Genomic DNA, 25394 nt, shown 5'->3' with positions numbered 1-25394 from the left:
AAACTGGATAACCAATTACAAAAAACAGTTGTAATTGGCTTGTTTAGAAGACTTTTATGCAAAACACGATCAAAAGCCTTTGAGATGTCAAGAGCAACTGCTTGTGTTTCACCGAACTTTTCCATTGAATTAGTCCATAAATGCGTAACATAAGCCAGAATATCACCAGTGGATCGACACTGACAGAATCCATACTGGCGATCGTTGATCAGACGGAAGGTTTCTAGATAGTTTAAGAGTTGGCGATTAATTGATTTCTCCATTACGTTAGAAAGAGTAGAAGTAATTGCAACAGGATGATAACTGGATGGGAGGGATTTGTCACTCTTTTTAGGAACTGGCTGGATATGAGGAAATTTCCAAGCAAAAGGAAAAACACCTTTGGAATAAGAAAGTGAAAAAAGGCGGCAAAGAACAGGAGTAAATTCAGGAGCACAGGTTTTGATAACAAGTGGAGAAATACCATCATGACCTGGAGCTTCTTAGCATCAAGATTCATAAAAATCCTTCTGACATCCTTTTGATGGAAAACCACAGGAGGAATTGAATGGAGCATGCTGGGAATGGTGGAAGGTGTTTTACTAAGATCATTAATACATGAGTTGGAAGGAAAATGGGATGCTAGCAGGTCAGCTTTATCCTTGGCTGAAGTGACAACAGAACCATCTGGTTTTGACAGAGGTGGGAGCTGTGATGGGCAAAATTTGCGACCAATAGCTTTGGCAAGAGATCAGAATGCTCGGCTACCATTAGGGCAAGAAGCAAGTTTTCTACTCTTAGCCTGTTCAAAATCTAGTTTGGACTGATTAATAACTGCTTTACAATTGTTGTGAGCTTTGGTGTAAGCAGAAAATGAAACTGAATGAATTGGAAACAAGCCAATTACGATATACAACGTTCTTCTCTTGAACAGCTTTAGCACATTTATTGGAAAACCAAGGTTTAGATAAAGGATGAGATTTTAAAGTGGAGTGTGGATTAAAGAATTCCATTCCTACAAGAATAATTTCACTATCATGATCTGTGCAAACATCGACATCAGAAGTTTTGAAACAGTAATCCACCAAGGAAAAGAAATCTCGCAGGTCACCCCATTTTGCATTCTTGTAATGCCAAACAACAAGAGGTTGGGAATAGCCATGAGATAAAGGCTCCATTGGAGAAGAGACAATCACCAAGTTGTGATCTGAGGTGTCTAAAGGACCACTCACTTTGACCATGTACTTAGAAGTGCTGTTTGTGAGAAAAAGATCAAGCGTGTTGGCTGTATGGTCAGGATTGTCTGGTATTCTTGTAGGTAAATGAACAATCTGTGCAAGGTTATTAGTAATTGCAAAAGCTTCGGCATCATGACCTGCTGGGTCGGTGTGACTAGAAAACAGAAGTTAGCTGGAGTTGTGAGCATTAAAATCACCAAGAAAAATTACCTCACTGTTAGGAAAGTTGGACTGGAGAAAGTCAAGTTGCAAAGATAGGAAGTCAAAGAGCTCCAAGTGATTAATGGAGTTGGGAGACGGTAGAGACAACAGATGAATTTGACACAATGAGGTAGAGAGATTTTACGCAAGAGAGGATCGAAAAGAGGAGATTCCAAATTACCAAGTCTCCAACGGGGAATATTGAAGCGGACATATGCACAAGTACCACCTTTGAGGCAAAAGGAATCATACAGTGAATAATTTGGCCAACTGAGATGAGCAGTAGTTGAATCAACCAATAACTGACAGCATCTCAGTTATTGAATCAACCAATAACTGAGATTCTGTCAGAAAAAGTACACGGGGTTTGGCAGACTGCAAGTGGAAATGGGCATCATTGATATTAGAATTGAGACGACGTGTATTTTTGAAATTAACTAGGAAGTGTTTGGGAAGTTTAGACCTTTTCACAGAATAGCTTACTCTATTAGTTTGACAATTCATGGTGTATTCAATAATAAGAAAAAAGTGGGGGGGGGGGGGACATACTGTATGAAGTAATGAAATTTTTGGATATGGCATACACACGGTAAGAATATACCCAGATCCTTGACATAACGTGGCCTCGACAAGGCCTTCCCCCCCCCCCTGCATACACACTATTTGGACTCCTTCCAGTCACTATCTGGAAGAGTGGGGGTAGCAAGATTATACACTAGCTGATCAGGAAGCCTCCTAAAGAGTTACCAATAGGTTCCATCCGGTGTACTAACTAGCAGCCGCCTACAAACATCATTTTTGAGCTGAACCCGCGAAATGTAAGGAAGATTGGCTCTCACCTTGATATTCATCATAACCTCAAAAGTCATCAGTCATACTGCATGATGGAAGAGATGGGGAAGGGTTGACCGGAACTTAGCTCTGGAGACTAAACATGGGTTCCACCATTTCAAGCCTCCAGTAAGCAAAGTGGTGGTATTGCACTGGTTGATGAGAGTCATATACCATATATATATATATATATATATATGAAATAGGTATAGGTATAGGTATATTTGGGTCTAATGGCTCCTGGGATTTCTCCCATCTCCGCATATGTACACTGTATCGGACAAGCCAGGGATTTAAAAGTATATGGGTCATGTGGTATTTAGCATGTTGTACCCTTGTTCATCTGGTCTGTTAGCCGCCGGGCCCCTAATGGGACCCGACGTTACCATACCTCGCCACGGGGAGGCCGGCCGGGTGTTACCTATATAGTACTCTGGCAGGTCCTGCCACCTACTTTCCTGGGATTTCAGTGGCTAGAACCTTAAAAAAAAAAAAAGTGCTGTTCGAGGTTAGTTATTAGCATAATTTAGATGAATAATTAGAATAATTATTCATCTAAATTATGCTAATAACTAATAACATAGAATAATTTAGATGCTTGCGAGGGGCTATACGCTGAAATAATATTTTCTATATGCCTAAACGGGTCGGGCAGGAAATTTTGATGTAGTTAAATTTGGACGCGCAGGGCTGAAAATGCTGTGAAAGTCAACAGTAGAAGGGGGTGTGAAGACTGGAGGGAAGAAAAGGAAGTATGGGGCCGATAGAGAGGATCGCCCCGCGATTGCAGTGGAGCAGGCCCGTGCTCCACCAGAGGGAAGATATTTGGGGAAGGGAAAGAGTGAGGGCAAAGCCCCCTCTCCCCACGGGAAGGGAAAGAAAGCACCGTTCAAGAGAGAAACAGTGTATGTTGAGTCATATGACAACCTTGGATGTCCTTTAGTCCAGGGCAAGATGGGGTTCTTCTGGTCTTCTATGGTGTCTTTGAACAAATTGAGTCAGAGTCTTAGTTGTGTTTCCATTACTCTGGGCCATTGAGGGATGGCTGTTGTCTCGTGATTTGTGGACTTTTGGAATACCTCCATTCAAGGGGAGGGTAGGGTCCATTGTCTTGTGAACAGATTTTGTGCAAAAAGTGTGAATGCTTTGTAGGTCTCTTCCTCTTGTAGAACGATGTCCTCCTGGTTTCGAAGAAGTGAGTGAATCTTGGTGTATAGTTGACATCTGAGGTCCCTGTATTGGTCAAACTCGTATACCAGGTGGTGGAAAAAAACAAATGAAGTGAAAAAAAAAAAAAGAAAAAAAGAAAAAAAAAGAAAATAGGAAAAACAGTACATGTACTTGAATGTGCCAAGCACCAAACAGGATACATGTATATAAATAAGTGTCACAAATGAAAGTAAAATAAAATAAAAATAAAAAAAATAAAAAAAAAATAAAAAAATAAAAAAAATATAGATATAGAAGTTATTAATCACAAAATGCCGAGCCTAGTTGAAGAGAAAAAGAGAGAAAGAATGTTAAGAACCTATAAAAAAAAATCATTAAGTAGAATTAAATCTGAATTAATGCCGAATTAACAGGCTAATCATATGTACAAAAGCTGAAAGAAAAAGAGGAGGGTAACAGAGATAAAAATTATAAAATTCAAAAATAAAAATTAAAGAATTAAAAATTTTAAAATTATAAAAATATTAAGAATTAAAAATTAAAAATTGGTACATAGATCAGGTATTTCATCAGGGGGCTACACCTGATCATGTACCAAACACTGTGTTTCTATGCAAACTGATGCTGATGGAGAAGCTATTAAAATAAAAAATAAAAAAATATATATTATTTTTTAAAATTTTTTAATCTCCAGAAACATGAGTGAGGTAGCCCCAACACAGTGTATTTAGATTAATAAATTAAGTAACGAATTAAATTAATGCTGAATTAAATCTGAATTAATTCAGCATTAATTCAGATTTAATTCTACTTAATGATTTTTTTTTATAGGTTCTTAACATTCTTTCTCTCTTTTTTTCTCTTCAACTAGGCTTGGCATTTTGTGATTAATAACTTCTCCATTTATATATTTTTATTTTTTTTATTTTTATTTTACTTTCATTTGTGACACACACACACATATATATATATATATATAAATATATATATATATATATATAAAGAATCTTTTTTTCTTTCTTTCTTTTCCTATTATTTCCTAACCTAACATTTAAGGTCTGGTTATGAAATATAACGAAAAATAAAGAAACCATTTCCTTTTTTCGTAACCAAATCTAAATCAATAATATAGTAAAAACACTCGTGAACTCCAAAAATCTGCTTTTAATAATGAGAAAAAAACGTAATGAAGAACATAAAAATGAACGGAATGGAACTTGTTCAGAAAAAAAAAAAAATAAATAATATTTCATGAACACAAATCATATGGTTAGTATTAGTATTAGCAATGGCTGTATGGTGCAAGAAAGCCTACGGCTTATGCTGCACCAGCCAAAAAAAAAAATAATAATAAAGTTGGACCTCAATTGCTATTCGCAATTTGATTAATAATATTCTGAAAAGTATCTTCATGATTTTTCCCATAAATCTGACACCACATATTCATGTGACTTGCCAACATATCTTTACAGCTGCCATTTAGTCTTTTATTAACCCTTTTTAGTCTTCCAATGGGCTTCGATGTTATTAGTATGTGTTCCTGTATGTGGATCTACAAAATGTTCCTTGTGTTTTACTGTCAAATGTTTGTAATTCTTATTTTCTAAGGCCATAATACGCTTATATCCACACCATTCATCTGTTATGATGGTAGTATTTTTCTTCACTACTTTTCTAATAATGCATGACACGGTTTTTGCTTTCCAGTTTTTTATGAATTTCATGAAGCCGAATTTTGATTCTCTTTCAAATACTCCAAACACCCATTTCTTCTTAACAGTTAAATTTCGTCCTCTGTGATGTTTTGGTTTTACCAATTCAGTTTCGTCTGCTTCTACAGTTCCCCCGATCCACCCAACTTAATGGGTTTTTTTAACAACTGCAATTCACAAATATCCCTTAGGTTCTTATAAAACTTAATTGCAGTTACTTTTGAAATCTCCCTATGGAATGCTGCCATAGTTACTGGCGTGAACATTGACCAAAAGTATATAACATACATTATCATTTTTAATGGAAGATTTGTATTTTCCATAAAACTGTTTTAATAAAGAAACTTGCGCAGAACATTTTTTACAATACCAGAACTTTCCACATGACTCTGTTTGTGATTCAATTAGTTTAAAATAATCATTGCACTTAAAACAGGGCAATTTCATTCTTATTAATTTAGTTTTCATCAAAAAATCAAGCAACATTTTATTTTCCTTACAAATTTCTTCTATCTTTAAAAGATTCATCGCTACTATTACCTGTTTACCATTCATTACAAAACTAATTATGCACCATTCTTTACTCATAAATACACATCATAATGCCAACCAACGACTACACAGTAGCTTGCTGTCTCTCATGCCCACCACCAACCACTTCATCATTTGCCATGCCCACCTGTCAATCAATACAGTATATTGTTCTCGACTTCTGCTCCAGGCCAATAACATCAACCATCTGTTTACTGAGCGAGCAGCGCTAGAGTGCAGTATTGGGAAACTAATTTTCTGGGTAAGTTAGCCGATGTTTCCCATGGTTTTCGTGTTGGCTTACTTTACCTTAGCTTAAGGAGATACACATATTTTTTTTTTTTATGAGAACTCCAAGCATGAGAGGTATTAGAACCTATAGTACTTAGTATCGTGCATGGCTGAAAGTTCAGAAAATGAAAGAAAATACTTGTTGACATTAATCTTGAATTTCTGTAGATTGTAATTTTTGGAAAATACATACGAAGGAAGGTTGTTTGGAGAAAATGGAAGTTAAATGAATAAATGTAGTGACTAAATGAGAAGTTAAAGCTGTTTGTATAGGGCAAGGTTTCTCAAACTGGAAGATTTAATGCAATGTGCTATCATCAGAAAAGCTATGGTTAGGATTTCTGGTCAATGGAAGAAGGTCATTAATATATAAGATGAAAAGAGTGGGAAAAAGAACAAAATCTTGAAAAACACCAGCATTAGTGGAGAAGTTAGAAGACAGAGAGCCACCTACCATTACCCGCAGTGCACGGACAGAGAGAAAACGGGATACCCAAATACAAAAAACAGTTGGCAATCCATCAGATGGAAGCTTATTTAAAAGGCCTTTATGCCAAATGCAATCAAAAGCCTTTGAAATGTCAAGAGTAACTGTTTGAGTTTCACCAAACTTATCCATTGAATTTGTCCACAGATAGGTAACATAAGCCAGAATATCATAAGTGGACCACTGATGGGATATCTATACTAGTGATTGCTGATCAGATGGAAGGCTTCTAGATAGTTTAAGAGTTGGCAATTAATTGATTTCTCCATTATTTTAGAAAGTCTAGAAGTGCAATGAGACGATAATTTAGGAACTAGCTGGTATGAGCAAATTTCCAAGCAGAAGGGAAAACACCTTTGGAATAAGAAAGTGAAAAAAAGGCAACACAAAACAGAAGTATAAGAATAGAGGTTTTGAGAACAAGTGGAGAAATACCATCAGAACCTAAAGCTTTCTTAGCATCCAGATTGTGAAAAATCTTTCTAACATCCTTTTAATGGAAGACTACAGGAGGCATTGAATGGAGTGTATTAGGAATGGTAGGTGGTAGTTTACCAAGATCATCAATACATGAGTTAGAAGAAAAGTAGGATGCTAGTAGGTCAGCTAGTAGGTTGGCTGAAGTGGCAATGGAACTATCTGGTTTTGAAACAGGTGGGAATAGAGATGTGCAAAAGTTGCAGCCAACAGCTTTGGCAAGAAACGAGAATATTCAACTACGACTTAGTTGAATGTACAAACATTGTACATTCAATATTCTACTACAAACAATGACATCAGAAGATTTGAAATAGTACTCTGTCTAAGGAAAAGAAGAAATGTCGCAGATCATCCCATTTTCTATTCTTGTAATGCCAAACAACATGAAGTTGAGAATGGCCATGAGAGAAAGACTATTGGAGAAGAGACCATCACCAAGCTGTGATCTGAGGTGCCTACAGGACCGGGGTGGGGGGGGTTGCAGTCAGATATGAAGTTTTCTGATCAGTGCAGACAGACTGCCAGAGCAGGTCATCGGGTCTTGTCAATGACATACAGGAATTTTGCTATTAGGGAAAATGAAGTGTTATCCCTTTGTATCAAGCAGTGGTCAGGCTTCCTAACTCAAGGTGTGTACTGCATACAGGTCTGGAGACATGGGCATCCACAGAGGGGGCAAACAGAGCACTTGCCCCTCCCTGGGATCGAGTAAAAAATTCCACAAATTATAATCGTAAAGTGATTGAGATATGTAATCTTATACCCTTGACCATGGGACGCTTTGTCTGCCTTAAAATTTTATTACGGGTTGGTCGGTTTTGGCACTCGAAGGGGTAACCGTAGAACATGTTTCATCTATTGCAGCAATAAAACACGTGTTCCTGTTTTTGGTTCATCGACTGATATTCCCCAAACTTTACCAGAAGTTTCGGAACATTGCAACTATTTCCCTTCTATTAATTTGGCAATAACTATTGGTATGATATTATCTGTTACAACCTGTACCATTGAAAGACGTTTCAGCACCTTGAGATGTGTGAAAACATGGTTAAGGTGTCCACTATCTCAGAAACTCGCTTATCAGGGTTATGTATGATTAGTGTGCACAGGAAGAAACTAGAAGAGGAAGCAGTAAAGAAGAAATTTATTGAAAATGTCATCAATAGGTTTGCAAGCGATAGACGGAGAATTCAATTCTTATACGATACGTGATTATTGAAATTATCTATCTATATATATATATATATATATTCTTGTTTCGTTTATATTGTAAATTTATATACATTATGTATGTGTTTTTGTATTGATGCAATACTGTATTCTTATATATTAGCGGGGGTGTGGGGGCTGCTACCCCCACACCCCGCTAATATAAAGAGAACCTGGCACTAACAACTCATACATACGATTACTGCAATAAACATCAAATTGTCAAGAAACAACTTGAAAGCAAAAAAAAAAAAAAAAAAAACCCTACAATAACCGAGGGCAGCACAAAGATGATTAAACAACAGCACGATAATTTCGCATTTCCTGCTAAAATCAGAAGCGAACTTGCATCCAATCAGGACACAAATTGAGGTAAATCATGCAGTCCCAATAATCAGCCAATCACAGAACTCCACCAGACAATCAGTCTGTTGTTCGGCCATGCTTGCATTGGAGATACCCATGTTCTGGATTTCAGCCAGAATAATATACAGGGGGTCCCCGGTATCAGAGTGCCCACAGTAATGAGGATTTGAAAATTAAAGAATTAAAGCTCTTTCCCTTGAGAAAATTGACCAAGCACTTGAATATTTTTGTGAGAACAATCTTCACGATCATGCAACAAAAGTTAAGCACAAAATTAATGACGTAACTAAATGCTACGACACAATTTTATCTGAACAAAATACTGCAAAAAAAAAAAAAAAAACACGGATTCTAGATTCATTCTTTATTCGTAAAACTGAAAAATAGTGTAACTTCAATAAACTTTACTTAACCTTACATTGTGCAACATATTATAATAAAAAATATCTAATAAAATAATTTGCTCATTTTTCAGTTCCTCCATCCATTTTTTTAATATGCAAGTACATAATAAACATTACTATATAATATCGGTGTAGATACACCATAGCCAACTCTTAAACAAAAACTACGGTAGTAGTGTGAAAAGTATTATTTCATCTATATCTCATATTTTGCACATCCTTCACCGATGAAAGGCCAACAATGCTTGAAATGTTACTGTGGTGGTGGTGCCCACTGAGAATAAGTTATTATATATTATTATTATTTGTTTTTTTTAGGAGCATTAGTAACTAAGGGCATATTACTCCGGGGATATGTGGTGGTCATTCCCTGACCTTTCCGCATCCTCTGCATTTGGTGGTCACGGGCTCGAACCCTGGTCTAATCAAGAAGCATGTGCTACGCATTGCTGCTCCTGCCCACCTTGCTACGGAAGCGCCCCCGAGAATAAGTAACAATAATCTTCTCTGTTACTGAAGCATTACTTATTCGAGGTAGTGCAATACATGGACAACTCGTTGTGAAGGATGAGATACAGATGAAATGATGCCTTTCACATTACTACTCTAATTTTTCTTTAAGATTTGTCTATGATGTATCTATACCAGGGGTGGCTCGTTGGTAAGCACTGCGGAACTGTAGCACCCCTAGCTTTTTAAATCTGAATATACAGTCAACAGAGTTATATGAAATTTTGTGAAGAACAATGCAACACAATGAATATTTTTATTAACAGGTCCTGCATATAGTATACTTATCCTCTTTTTTTCTTTCAAATTATGGACACAACAATTTTCTCGTTAATGAAAGGTTTACAAATATGAAAGAACATGTAGAAATATTTAAAATGTGTTATAATATTTCTGAATTTAAAAATGGTCCAATGACAATTTATTAAATCATTGCAAATATTTACATATTAAGTTAAGTGACATTGTTCGTAATGAGTCTGTTATTGATGGTTTAGCATTATCTGAAGAACTTCAGATTTATATTAAACACGATATTACTCCATTTGAAGTATTACAATATATTTTTAAAAACGATTTTATAGATACTTGTCCAAATGTAGCAGTTGCATTAAGAATTTTTCTAACTTTACCAGTTTCAGTGGCCTCAGATTTTTCAAAATTAATCAAAAATGTCTCAACAACGACTCTCTAATTTGACAATAATTTCAATAGAAAATGATCTTTTGGAACAAATAAACATAAATAAAATAATTAATAAATTTGCATCTCTTAAAGCAAGGGAACATAAATTTGTATAATTTTCCTTTTATTTTATTGTACGATTACTGTGATTTAGAATTTAAAGTTTATTTCCAGAATTTCATTATGATTTTGTTATTTTTGTTTGTTGTTTCATTATATTATATGTGATATATGTTGTAATTCTTTTCTTTTTTGATAAATTAATAATAATTATTTACGCCTTATTTTATTTTTTAATCCAAATATTTTGGGGTGGCAAATTTGATATTTCGCTTACTGGCAGCACATAGGGTTGCAGTGGCCATGGTCACCTTTATGGAAGCAAAAACCTTTCCCTTTACACCTGATGATAGAAATATCTTTAAGTAAATCCCACATCAATACACTGTGATCACTGCCATCCAGTGGCTCCTTTATCTACAAATTCTCATATTCTCCAGATGATAGAAAAGTTGGCAGGGTTGGCAGTGTGTGGTTTTTTTTGCTGATGCTGTATAAACTTGCCTCCTTATAGATTCCTACTGTTAAACCTGTATGAAAATTATGATAAATGCAGATAATTAAGTCTACACTGAGTGGGCACTTTTTTTTTTTTGTTGGTGTCCAATTGTGTAGATACACTAATAAGATCAATAGGTGTTAATTAAAATATGTAGTAGAAGCTTCAGTTTTCATAACTTACTGATATATCAGCTTTGTTATAAATGTATAATTAAAAGAAGCTGGTTACAAAAAGAAATTACAAACAGAAAATAAAATATTAAGACATCACCCATTAAGAGGTGAACCCCTCCAAAGGATTGTTATTTAAAAGCTATTGGCATGTAACTTCCAGGTATTGTGGAAGTGGGTAATTTCAATCAAATTTAAAGAAGAATTGAACAAATGAAGTGAGTAGTGTGGATTTTTTTTTTTGTTGATGCTGTATAAACTTGTCTCCTTGCATCATTTTTTCACTTGTAATAGTTACAGTAAGTGAAGGCTTTTCAAAAAGCCATCTTGCTTTTCAGTGCTTTCAATACCATATTCAGTTCCCATTAACATGAATGAGAAGAAACTGAAATTTAAAAATAGGAGCAATATGTGTAAGGAACAACCAATCAGGTTTAAGTTTCACTTACTAGAGCATTTCTCCAGCTGTTCATAGCGAAATTTTGCTACGCCTGGTAGTTTCACACGATGATTCTTTTGAGAGATGTAATTTGTAATGGGTGATGTCCTAATATTTTATTCACTGTTTTTAATTTCTGTCTGTATTCATCTTCTTTTAATTATGTATTTATGCTGACTTTTTTTTTTTTTTAGGTCAGAAATAATATTCAAATATCAAAAACTTAACTTTCATAATAAGCACACACATGCAACTGTTTTCTATGCAAAATTCAAATGTTCTTAATGCAACCACACATTATTTCTCTAGTATTTTTTTCATTATTATTCACCACTATATTCATTCTAAATATAATAGAAAACTTATATATATTTTTTAAAAACATATATTTTTTTAAAATTTAACTATAGTGCTTTTTACATCACAAAATTTAGAAGTCTATATAACATGGCAGTAATTGGATATCTGTCCTTGAATTTTATTTTCCTAGCTATTATACTATAAAGATAAAAATATCATATTCTTAACAGCAGTTGCTATTTTTTTTTATAAAACCATACAAAACAAATATCTTTCACATAATGCTTATAATTTGGCTGCTCCTGAATATTTCCTATTAAACATGTTTTTTCCCCTGGTAAACAGTAATATAAACATTGTAAAAAAATATATATCATGTTCATGGTTGCAATATTTTCTGAAACAAAATTTTCACATCATTATTAGACCCTTTTTTTACTTTCATATCCTTCTTGAAGATTCTTCTTATTTATTCATTATAATGGAATAAACAAGTTAATAACAAATTAAAGTTTTTCTGAACAATTAGCTGATTTAGATGCTACACTCCAGGCACAAAAACTCTGGATTGAACTGTCACCCCCAACCATGGAAAGCCCCTTGGGGTTTTGTGCTGGGGGTGACAATTCAATCGCTGTCATTTGTTCAAAATGCATTCAACTGGAGCAACTTGTTTACAACAGTAAACACACCAGCAAGGTTTATTGAAGCAAGGGTCACTTTGTTAGTTTCTTACATCACAAGCTGCCAATAAAGGATAATGGTGAGGTCTCAGAAAGAAATAAAAACACAACTTTTAATCCATTTGTTGCACTATCACTATAATTAAAAATATTTTATTATTACCAATACAAATTTTGAAAAGGTTTCTAGAGGGTAGACAGTCTCAGTGCACCGAGAGAAAAAAAATCTTTTCAAATTAAAGATACAAAAATACTGGAGTAGATTCTTTCCCATATACCTGCTGATGAGTTAAAGGAAATACATTTCATAAAATTTAACATTTCTCAATTAGGAGAAGAATTTAGGAAAGCACCAAGGAAAAGAAGCCACAATGATTACAGATTCTCCTGTAATCAGACAATATGATTATCAACTGTAATCAGACAATATGAAACTTGGATGCTGAATGGCAACTAACCTGGCTGGAAAGGCTGAAATCAAAAAAATATTTGTTAGACTGGAACAAAACTCTTTCAGTTTTATATATTTCGGTATTTAAAACAGTTTATGTTTTTGAAAATAAAAGTGCAATGAAGTTAGCAAATTCAATTTGTATAAAGAACTAAAAGTATGTTTTTTTTTTTTTTTTTTTTATCACATTTTTGAAATGACCTGTCATAATTTACAGAAATTACAAGCATTCACCTCATCCAAAATACTGTTATTAGTATTGGTATCTACAGTGGCAAATAATGCAAGGAAACAAACTTATAGAAATCTGATCCGAATGCTAGAGAATTTCAGGTTTTGTAAGTCAAAATAAAACAATAATGGCCAACAAGCGCAATGCACTCCTCTGATTTTCAAAGCTGTTTTCACGCTATCTCCTGATATCAATGTGAAAGACAAAAATCATATGTAAACAGATACAGTATTTGAAATGTAATTCAGATGACTTTCAAAAGCGTAGATCTACATGTGCATTTCCTGGAGCCTATACACAAAAAAATGTAGATTAATGTATTCACTCGTTAAAGGATTAATATAAACTAAAAATTGCCAGGGGCAACATCAAGAAAATCTTACCTATCATTCATTGACAAGTAAACAAAATATTTCTTTAAAAATTATATTATCCCCTTTGAAAACAAACAATATATGAAATAATTCTTCCTACTTAACACATTAACTGCATGATGCAAATGCATCCGGGATTTGTAATCCACTTGGAGGGAAACTACCTGATTCTAGAACGATTTTCTTCCAATCTGATGGAAGAAAACCATATATTTTTGTCGGGCAACCATCACTAGTGATGGGTGCTCGACAAAATTCTTCTCTCTATAGCTGAATTAGAGAGAAGCTATACAGAGAAGAAAGCCAAAAAATGTCTCTGCTCTCCCCAAATCCAGACTGATTCAATCCTGTAGTTCTCCATCCTGGGACAAAAAAAGTAATTGGAATAAAGCTGTCACACACTTTTTTGAAATCCAGTTGCTGGAAATTCTTCAACAAGGTCCTCATTAAATGAATAGTAGTCTTTGATAACAAAAACATCAATGTAAAGAATGATAACATAAGATTAAGCTACAATGAAGTGGTTTATTAATGCATATTTACATTAACATAACATGCAGGTTAATACAAAAAAAAAAAAAAAAAAAAAAAAATAAATAAAATGAAAAACAAACCCTATAATCAGGAAGCTGAGTCATTCCTGGCCAAGTTTCTTCTGTTGGTGTTCCTAACAATATTCACACAATTAAGGAAACCAAATATGAATATAAGAATAATTCTGAAGGCAGCTCTATGAATCAAGAGTTACTGGTTTCACTGTGTGTTGTTTGGACTTACGTTACGTTATTTATATATTTTTTTATACAACTGAAGATTGCAGTGAAGGGGAACCACATTTCACCATAATAATGTAAAAACCCACAGAATTCCAGCTATCGGTATTATTCACAAATGCAATAAGATTGAGCTTACTACTCGTTTATAATTAGATGCACTAACAGAAAAGCCCAATAAACCGGAAAGTGCAAATTGTTTTTATTGTCTTATGGCAGTGACCTCCAGAAATGTGCTTTAGTAAAATGTGAGCTTGCGTGGGGTGATAATAATGAGTTTTCGCCTTAACCCTGTGAAGTTGTTTTCAGAAAATTTCATTTTGACTGTTATCATGGTGCCAACTAAGAGAATAAGTGACAATGGTGCTAGTAAATCTATCAAGAAAAGGAAAGTTGGATCAGAAAATTAAAATAATAAGGATGTATGTAAATGGCCAAACATCAACAAGTATCGTGCGAAATTCAGATTTGTCAGTGGCAATGGTGAACACAAAGGAGAAAGACAGAATATGAGAAGTGGAAAAGCGATTGGCACCAATGAAGTCAACTATAATAACCAAGGCTACTGCCTGTACATCTCTCTCCCCCACGTGGTTGCTTATTTGGTGTGCCCCAGGTTCCTACACATGGCAGGGAAATCCTGGGAGATACCCATGTCAATCCAGTTTTGTCATTTCAGGTTTCTGTCAGAGCACAGAATGCTACTATCCTGTGACAGTTTTTAAGTCATCATCTTAAAAAGTGTAGCATCCAAGCACGAGTACCGCACTCTCTACCGTACCCTCAGATGTCTGAGTGGAAAGACCAAATTGACTAGTGACAACATCAAGAACGCTGATGGGACCTTCGTGCGATCACCGTCCGAATGCCTGCAATGGTGGAGTGAATTCTTTAAAGCACTGTATAATCACGACCCACCTCAGGGACCACCAGCAGCCGCACCACTGATCGATCCCCCCATGGTCAATGTCGAGCCTACAGTAGAAGAAGTGAAGGCAGCCATACAATACCTAAAGAATGGCAGGGCACCAGGAGTGGACCAAGTCACCACAGAAGCAATCAAAGCTGGTGGGGGGGGGGATGCACTGCTTCGCCGACTACACTCACTCCTCAAAATCATCTGGTGCACTGAACAAATTCCGCTAACATGGAGGAAAGCCATTATCGTGCCAATCCACAAGAAGGGTGATAATCGGGACTGCAAGAACTACCGTGGCATCAGTCTCCTTTCCATCATCGGAAAGGTCCTTATGAAGATCATTCAGTCAAGGCTGCAAAAAATATTGCGAGCAAACCAGTCGAGAAGAACACACGAGGATGCTGTGATCAAATCTTCGCCATCCGTCAACTGATGGAGGAGAGGATCTGGTGTGGACAGTGAACTGTCATTGTTTTTATTGACTTTAAGTCTGCTTTCGACTGTGTCCACCGGCCCGCCTTATGGAAATTGCTAGAGGTGGAAAATGTTCCTCGAAAAGTCATCACACTCCTCCAAACTGCATACAATGGTTTAACCAGCCAGGTGCGCATCCAGAACAATTTATCTGAGGAATTTACCATCCAAACTGGAGTCCGCCAAGGGGACGTGGCCTCCCCGTTGCTTTTTAACATCGTGTTCGACATCATTATGAGGCAAGCATTCAGCAACAGACGGGGTATACAATATGGCAAGGATCACTATGTGACTGACTTGATGTTTGCCAATGATAGTGCTATCTTTACCGGAAACGACGCTGAAGCCACGGACATCCTCTACGACACTGCCCGCATTGCCCGGCCATATGGGTTGAAGATCAATGCTGATAAGACAAAGGCCCTGACAACAGATGGGTCGCAAGCCATTATCTATCTCGAAGGTGTCCAGATCGAGCAAGTGCTTTAAATACCTTGGGTCGCTGGTCCAGGAGAAGAAAGTTGCATCCACCGTGGAGATCCACAGCAGAATTGGACAGGCGGCCACTGTGTTTGCGTCGCTCATATGGTGTCTGTGGAAGAGGACCAACATTTCCTCAAAGACTAAAATCCGACTCTTCCGGACTTTGATCCTGCCCATTCTCCTTTACGGATCGGAAACATGGATTTGTCTCAAGCTAGATTTAAACAAACTTGAGGTATTCCAAATGCTGCACAGATCCTGGGCATCTCACTTTGCGACCACATCACTAATGATACCATCTGCGTCAGATGCCAACAGCAACCAACCATCGCCGACCAAATCCAGAAGCAAAGGCTTAGATGGTTTGGTCACATATGTAGAATGGGTGCGAATAGAATACCATCCACACTCCTTTGGAGACAACGACCCACCGAATGGAGCATTCAACGGACCGCGCCTAGGAAAACGCGGGCCAAGCAAGTAGAAAATGACCTGAAGAGCCGACGTCTCGACCTTAATCAGGCCAGGACTGACGCCATGGATCGTAAAGCATGGAAGAACATCACAGAGCAAGTTCGAAACCCTGCAGCACCTACAGCAGCGTACTGGTTGCGTGGCCAACTGCCTCCTCCAGCCGCCAGCTAAGGACCAAAAAAGAAGAAGAAGTCGTCATCTGGGCATGGTGGGAAACGTGGACAATTTTTACTATTGATTATTGTTTAATTGCTGGGGGCTGAATTGCCCTTCTTTGGATAGTTCTGCACATTTCGAAGGCTTTCTGTGTGAAGGTTGTAAAGGCTGATGTTCTTCTCCCCTGGGAAGGGGCCAATCTGTGCTATTAGCTGTGTTCTGGGGATGTCATAAATTATATATTCATAATGAATGTGTGTGTGCCCAGTCTTCACTCTCACCACAGGTGCAGTTTGGGTCATCAGTCAGTCCTAAGAAGGTTATTTTCGACTTTAGGGAGCCGTGACCCATCAATATAAATGTTGTAAAAAGTCCAGGGGCATACCACTTAGGTGACTTTGGGCTAACCACTGACACCTGTGGCAGAAACCGTTTGGTAACCAGACCTCTGGTTTCCTGCTCCAACTTTGTTCCTTAGCTTGTGGAGTTTTGTGGCTATTCTTTTTCTTTCAGCATTGAAGAAGTTGGCTGTATCAAGGGATAACCCCAGAAATTCTGTGGTTATGCCCTTTTTAAGACTCTCTTTGGCTACTTCCAGACGAAGCAGGAAAGCTCTGGCCAGCAACTATAGCACAGGTGGGCTTATTGTGACATGCTCTAGTAATAGTGAGAAGTATTGTCCTTTGTATCGATTCTAATTTATTCCTATTTCTTACTATGGCCGAGCAGGTGAACCATGCATCAGCTCCATAGGTGATAACAAGTAGGAACATTGCATGGTATATGATTGCCAGGGTCTTTCTTTTGATCCCCCAGTCTGCTCGACTGAGCCTGGCAATCAAACCTGCATAATTTCTCACTTTCTTTGCCAAGTAGGTCAAATGGGGATAAAAAGTTAATTTTGAATCAAATACTCCAGGATATTTTAGTTCTTTTACCATTTTTATAGTAACTGTGTTAATTTTGATTTGTGGACATCTTATATCCAAATTGCCTTTTAGAAGTATTTTTTGGTTTTTTCAGGCAATATTTTGAGCATGTGCATTTGTGCCCAATCCTGCAACTGCAAGAGGGTGGCATTTGATCTTTGCTCTACAACCACTTGCGTGTTACCTTTTACAAGGAAAATTATGTCATTGCAAAGGCCAGGCTTTCCACGGGGCCAGAACCAAGGTCAGAAATTCATTCAGAACAATGTTCCAGAAGAAAGGGCCAAGGATTGAACCCCGCGGGCAGCCTTTATTCACAGGGCGTGTCAATTCCTGGAACCTTGTGCGTACTGAGACACTTCTGTCTGTAAGGCAGCTGTTTATTACCTTATAGATTTTGTGGGGCATTTGTCTGGCAGAGTCTTCTAAGGACACTATACCACCAGAGTGAATAAAATGCCCAACGAAGTCTATAGAAACTGCCAACATGTACTTTTCCTCTGAGTTTTTAACTGTTGTCAGTAGATGGTGCATGGTATCCTCTGTAGAGCTGCCCTGCTTAAAACCATACTGATTATTGGAATGTAAACCTGCTTCTGTGTAGTACTGAGCTAATCTTCGTATATCAGTCTTTCGTATATTTTCCCTAGTACAGGGAGTAGGGCTATTGGTCTATATGATTTGGGATAAGTAGGGGTTTTTCCTCAAGGTTTTTGAGAATTAATCTTAATACAGCTTTTTTCCATGTTTTTGGGAATTTACCTTTTGTCATACAGTTATTATATAGTGCTATTAATTTGTCTGGTGCTATTTCCACTAATTTTTTGATAGTCTCAACCTCTAAGAAGTCAAAACCTGGGCATTTATTGTTTTTGGTTTTATATAGTGCTATTTATAAGTCTTGTGCATTTCGTAAACAGAGGTTCAATATTGGCATTGTCATATTCAGTGTTTTCTTTTGTAATGTCCAGTTGGGTGGGGGAATGATCTCCAGTTTCAGTCTGAATAATACTGTCTAGGATGTTATTTACAGAATCGGCCCAACACAGGGTTGGGATTCCATCTGGTTTGACAGTGGTTTCCAGACATCTCTTCTTGGCAGCTTGTTGGTCACTATTCTGTAGACAACTCTCCAGGGGTTATTGTTTCCAGTAGTTCCCACCAAGTGTTTCCAGCATTCTTTTTTCTTGTCTCTTATGAGGGATGTATACTGATTCCTGAGAGTTCTATAAGAATCTCTTAGTGCACCCACCTCATTTTGTGTCCAAGATGTTCTGGTTCTTTGAAAATTTCTCCTCACCTGGTGCACCCTTCTCCTGAGTATAGTCAGTTCAGGGCACCATCACCAGAAGACTGCCTGCTTCCTCAGTTTTTTCCTTGGGATAGACAGGTTTTTCTGTGGTATAGACAACTATTTTTGTTAAAATGTTTGTCATAGTCAGTGCTTGCTCATCTGGGCTACAGTTGCCTGATCGAGACCATCCATTTTCCTGTTTTTGCAGCTCACCTGTTGTATGTTCTGCAAAATCTGGCAGTTTGCCCTTTTGAGGTTATAACTTTTGATATCCAACAAGGAGTGTTGGGTTGATTTGTAGGTGATGGTTCTATGATCTGATGTGGTCCAGGCTGGCTGGACATACCAGTCTGTAATTTTATAGGCTATTGAATTGGTGGCATGCGTGACATCAATGTCACTCTTCCATATGGTACTTGCTAAAAGTTGGTAAGTTATTAGGTTCATTTATCACTTGAAAGGGTGAGGTGGCTATAAAATCTGATAATATCTGCCCATTGTGTGTGCCTGCTCTGTCTTCTGTACGGCTATGCCATAAGGCTGACTGGCAGTTGACATCAGCACACTATGATATTTGCAGTAGGTAACAAATTTATGACAGCTTGTAAGTAATCTAAAGTAAGGTTTATGGCTTCACCTGGTCTTGCATAAAGAGATATAATATAGAACTATCCAACTGCACTGGCAATATGGGCAACACACTGACACTGGGGAGCAGACGTGACACCCACCTTTGTGACTGTAAGGTCAGTATTTCTGAACACTATTGCTGCTGGGGTGTATTCTATTATTTTGTAGTCTCTTGGACATCCTTGAACCCTACCCATATGTGTGTGTGTGTGTGTAGGGTTCTTGGAGTATCAAGATATCTATATTATTTTCTTCCAATTTGAATTTGATCTGATCCACAATAGTTCTTGCTCTTTGAGCATTCAACTGAATGAGATTTAAAGCCCTAGTCACATTTCTATTTTCAGTCTGACCCACAGTTGATCCTAGATTGTATTTGCTTTATCATTTTCTTATAGCAGGGGCATTTTTCATCCCTGATGCTGTGTACAGTCAGTCAGCCGTGCTGCCTTGCAGGATATTTTGGCTGCTGATTTTCATTTATACAGTTTTTATAGTCATGTCCAGTCACTGTACAGTGACCACAGACAGGTTCTTTCTGACTGGAATCCCTAGCAGTGTGTCCAAATTTATGACAATTATATCTTGGTACTAGGAAGTGCTCCCTAAATCTATGGCTGGTTCAGCCAACATAGATTTTTTGCTGTACTTGTAGATGCCTCCAGATTTTTGGGGAAATCTCCACTATGATATTTATCTGGCCATTTTTCCTGCTTTTTGTGGCTCTTTTGAGTTGGAACTGTTCAGCAAATTATTTTATGCCCATTATTTCTTGTAAATTTTTATAATATATATATATATATATATCTGTCATTAATTCCTTCTCAGAAGTATATTGTATGACATCAAATAATAGAATATGTGGGTTCTTTCCCTTTGGTTTCTCTGGTTTTAAACCAAGTTTTAAGATTTCGGGGTTAGTTTCTACCTTTTTCAAATCTTTGTTTTCTACTTCCAGTAGCACCCCAATTTCTCTCACTTTCCTCATACTGCTTATTCTGATGTCCTTTAGGTGGGATTTCAGTTGAGTCCCAACAGATTGACTGCCTCACTAGTCTTGTAGTTGCTGTCTGGTTTTGCTTTCAATATCACTAAATTGGTTTCCTTAATCCTGGGCATAACTTACGGTGTTCATTTCTTTGTAGTTATTCCTTTCCTCAGTTACTTTGTCTATCCTGGATCTCAGCACTACTTTCTGCGTTGAGTTCTATCACCCTTTGCTCTAAGACTGTCCAACAGTTTACAACCCACAGTCTAATTGCAGATGTTATTCTGTTAGTCTGGTTATGAAGGAAGTCCTTTAAGTACAATTTCAACTCTTTTATTTGCTTAATTGGATCTGCCAATTCATTTATTGCTTGAAACCTTTTTTCCTCTTTTCTCTTATTATCAGTCTTTTCACTGTTTTCCTTCACATTATCCTCTTTGTTCTTGGCTTGGTTCCTCACTTTTTTGGCCTTTTTCATACTTTCAAGAGGCTGGAGGACATGCATCTAAGTCATCATTATTAGTTTCATCAGAATTTTTGGGAGACCTTTCACCTAAAATTCTTATTTCTAAGTGAGGGTTTATCTCTCTGTCTAAATTCTAAATCGTTATTTCCAGATTTTTGCCTTTTATCCTCAGTATTTTGTTCTTGCCCAGTCATTTTGTCCATTTTCATTTGTTTCTATATTGGGGATGGGGGAATTCAATGTGTCTAATTCCAACATACAGCTATTTAAACTGAAATATCATGATTTCCCAGTTTTGGTGGGAAAACTGCTATAAACAAAGAAAACTAAATCAAGTTCAGAAAATACATTATAACCACCCCATTCAAAATATGCCTAATGTAGCTAGTTTTATTTGTAATATACTCAAAACTCTTGTGTTTTTGAGGTACAATTAAGTCAACAACAGTAACAGCGAGATCACTACCACTGTACAAAAGTATTCTCAAAAGCACAAAAATTGGTGAAAGCTATAGTAAGCAAAACTCTGATGGACATCATGGAGAGATCCAATCTTCCTTACATTTTGAGGGTACAGCTCAGTACTGGTGTTTGCAGTCCAGCCGTTAGATAGTACACTTTACTGAACCTACTGATAACTTTCTAGGAGGCTTCAGGATTGTCTAGTGTATAATCTTGCTGCCTCTACTCTGCCAGAAAGTGACTGGAGGGAATCTGAGTGGTGTATATGCAGGGGGAGCATTTTTGAGGCCACATTATGTCAAGGAGCTGGGTATATTCTTACCATGTGTACACCATGTCGAAAAATTTCATTACTTCATACAACATGTCATTTCCCACATTTTCTTAATACTGAATTCATCATGAATTGTCAAACTAATAGAACAGACTTATCTGTGAAAAGATCTATATCTCCCAAACATTTCTTTGTTCATTTCACAAATATACGTGGTCTCAGTTTTATATCTCAATGATGTCCATTTCCACTCACAGTCTGACAAACCTGATGTGTTTTCTGAGAGAATCCCAATTATCAGTGGATTCAACCACTGCTCATCTCAGTTGCTGAAACATTTGCTGTACGATTCCTTTCACTTCAAAGATAATATTTGTGCATATGTCTGTCCTGACATTCCCTGTCAGAGACTTTGTAATCTGGAAACTCTTCTTTTTGATCTTCTCTGGTATAAAATCTCTCTCTCTACCACAATCTGTGAAATTCATTTGTCGCTTCTATCATTCTCCCAACCCATTAATTACTTGGAAGTCTTTGACTTCCTGTAATTAGTGGGGTTGGGAGAATGACACACGTGAACAGGCAAAGTTTTTACGGGTTCCAGCAAATAGAGAAGTTTTGCATTTTTATTGACTTAAATTGGCATATTAATTTATTTTTTAGAGTTGCTTTATATTCCTAGTAACAATATGTCTTTAGTTTAATTTGAATTTAGATAGAGATTTTGTAGCTATTAATAAGTATCGGTAAGGGTATCAAATCCACGTGTTGAACAGGTTTTGCAGCTCCCGTGAACGAAAGTTTTTAATTATACTTAGCAGCTTTATTGACTTAATTGTTAGATTAAATTATTTTCTATAAGTAGCTTATAGACCTAGTCAAGCTCTGTGGTTTATTTTGAATTTAGATAGCGCGATTTGGAAAGTTGTTGTTGTTTGTTTGGTTTTTAGGAGCATTAGCAACTAAGGCCATATTGCTCTGGGATATGCGGTGGTCATTCCCTGACCTTTCCGGATCCTCCGTATACGGAGGATCCGGAAAGGTCAAGAAGACACCATCCTGAAAGGTCAGGATGGTGTCTTCTTGATTAGACCAGGGCTCAAACCCTGGTCTAATCAAGAAGCGTGTGCTACACACTGTTGCTCCTTACCACCTGGGCCCCGAGTGCCAAGCGAGTGATCATAGCGATATTTCCAAAGTGATTTGAAAGCGTTTTTTCTCTAAGCGACAGATTGTAGAGATTGTTAAAACCCTCTTTATTTATAAAATTATTTAATTTTGGCTTTTTCTAAATAAAGAACTAAGCTTTGTATCAAGGAAGGAAAGACATCTTTCTTTTATATTTATATATATATAACCAATTTCTCTAACACACTAACCACTAATCTCTTATCGCTTGGTCACTGGTGGCACTGCTCCTGCCTCCACGTGGCGGGGCTGGTAGTCTGAGTATTAATCTAATACTCAGGGCGAAAAGGAGCAAACATGGATCTATTAATATCACCGACTGCAGAGCCTACGTGCTCGCATGAACTTGAGTCATCTCAAGCAAAAAGAATCAAAAAAGATGATTCTTCACATGACCTACCTGCTTTTTTAATTGTACACTCGTTATCAACGAAACCTCTTAGTAGCTTATCGCCATTTCTTGTGCAGAAAAGCATAGAGGCTGTAGCAGGTACTCCCAAAATTGTCAAACGCCTTCGTTCAGGAGATCTTCTTATAGAGACTTCCAATCCCAGTCATTCTAGACACCTCCTGAAGCAAACGACCTTCGGAGGCCTTCCCATTTCGGTAACACCGCACAGAACTTTAAACACCTCAAAGGGAGTCATCTCGGAATGGGACCTCCTTAATGTTTCTGAGGAAGAAATTGCCGAAGAACTTAAAGCACAACGTGTTGTCGGTGCTAAGAGAATTATGACCAAACAAGATGGTGTCCTTACACCCACAAGAAATGTTATCCTTACCTTCAGCAGTCCGAATCTCCCAGAATCAGTAAAAGCTGGCTACCTTTCCTGTAAGATCCGACCCTATATATCAAATCCACTTAGATGCTTTAAATGCCAGAAGTATGGTCATTCTCAAACAGCATGCCAAGGTAAGACAATCTGTCCCCTGTGTGGCTCATCAGACCATTCCCAAACTGAATGCACAGCAGCAACGCCAAAGTGTCCCAATTGTCAGAGTACTCACCCCGCATATTCTAGAACTTGCGAATTATGGAAAATGGGAAAGAAAATAATGAAGTACAAGGTAGAGAAAAATGTATCTTACCAAGAGGCACGTAAACAGATATTAAATGTGATGCCTGCCATAACATATTCCAATGCAGTCAAAAACACTAAAGAATTTTCTACACAGACTTATATTACTATTCCTCCTAAATTATCTCTTATTCAATGGGCTAGATCCATCCTTGCGGATGATGAGACACTGACAGCAACAAAGACAAAGAGTCCATCAAATTTTACTAATACAAAACCATCCAAGCCACAACAAGACGTTCCCAACTCAGGCACATTATTGAAGGAGAAAGATTATCATCGTGCACAAAATAAACCAACTGAACGAACTATGGAAATCGATGAGAAGTTAAATAATGAAGATCCTGTTCTCATGCTTCATGCTGATGATGAGATGGATATTACTCGCCCAGTCTTTTCAAAACGAGAGAAATATAAACAGGATCGAGGGAAAAACAAACGATCAGACCAATCCACCTAACCTAAACCCAAGTAATGCAGAAAATTATTCAATGGAATTGTAGAGGACTAAGAAGCAATCTTGACGAATTAAAGTACTTAATGCACCAGTATGATCATGCATGTATTTGTCTATAGGAAACTTATTTATCATCAAATTATACCCCATACTTCTCACGGTATACACTATATAGAAGTAACAGATGTTCTGAGTCTCCAGCAAGAGGAGGAGTAGCAATATTAGTTCGTAGTAATGTACCATCGAAAATCGTTCAGCTTTCCACTAATCTAGAAGCAGTAGCCGTTCGTATTGCTCATGGAATTAATCTCTATCTCCATTTATATTGCACCAAACGCTTCATGTTCCATTGCAGAATTTGACAATTTACTTAATCAACTCCCCCAACCTGTATGCTTTCTAGGTGATCTAAATGCTCATTATCCTTTGTGGGGTTCCCCGAATATAGATCGTAGAGGGAGGATGATCGAAACTGTACTTGATAACCATCACTTAACACTACTGAATACCGGTGTGCATACTTATATCCACTTGCCTACAGGTTCTAGCTCTGCTCTGGATCTGTCTATATGTTCCTCATCCATTTATCCTAGCTTTGATTGGACAGTATTAACTGACCTTCACAACAGCGATCACTTTCCTATAATTTGCAAAATACAGACGGATACAAACTATACATCTAACCAAAAAATTACGTGGAATTTTCACCGAGCTAACTGGGAAAAGTTTTCGAAAACTGTGCAATTTGATAACCATTTGATTCTTACTGCATCTATTAATAATGCCACTAGACATATAGTAGAACAACTACTTGGAGCTGCTACCAGCGCAATACCGAAAGTTAACCTTACGAAACAAAGGTATAATAATTGGTGGACAAGGGACTGCTATCTTGCCAAAAGGAAACAAAACAAAGCTTGGAACACTTTTCGCCGAAATGCTACAATTGAGAACCTTATAAACTATAAACGGCTGAAAGCTGAAGCATGCCGAATTCGTAGAAAAGCTAAACAGGATGCGTGGATTCAATTTAGTTCTACCATC

The 25394-nt window shown here is 37.1% G+C and overlaps 1 protein-coding gene across 1 annotated transcript in view; it reads right to left on the bottom strand.

The window, feature by feature from the left end:
• Window positions 1-25394, bottom strand: part of Cdk5 (Cyclin-dependent kinase 5) — a 166600-nt gene that overhangs the window by 3077 nt on the left and 138129 nt on the right. Inside the window, exon 9 of the mRNA XM_090379424.1 lies at window positions 13919-13979. Within this exon, the coding sequence (XP_090235550.1) occupies window positions 13919-13979 (61 nt within the window). The remainder of the gene's footprint in view (window positions 1-13918; window positions 13980-25394) is intronic.

Source organism: Mastigoproctus giganteus, chromosome 1 (assembly GCF_048544385.1).
Source record: "Mastigoproctus giganteus isolate SK-2022 chromosome 1, ASM4854438v1, whole genome shotgun sequence".
In the NCBI taxonomy this organism is placed as follows: domain Eukaryota; kingdom Metazoa; phylum Arthropoda; class Arachnida; order Uropygi; family Thelyphonidae; genus Mastigoproctus; species Mastigoproctus giganteus.
The sequence above is the reverse complement of the archived record's forward strand: the minus strand, read 5'-3'. Positions and strand labels throughout refer to the sequence as shown.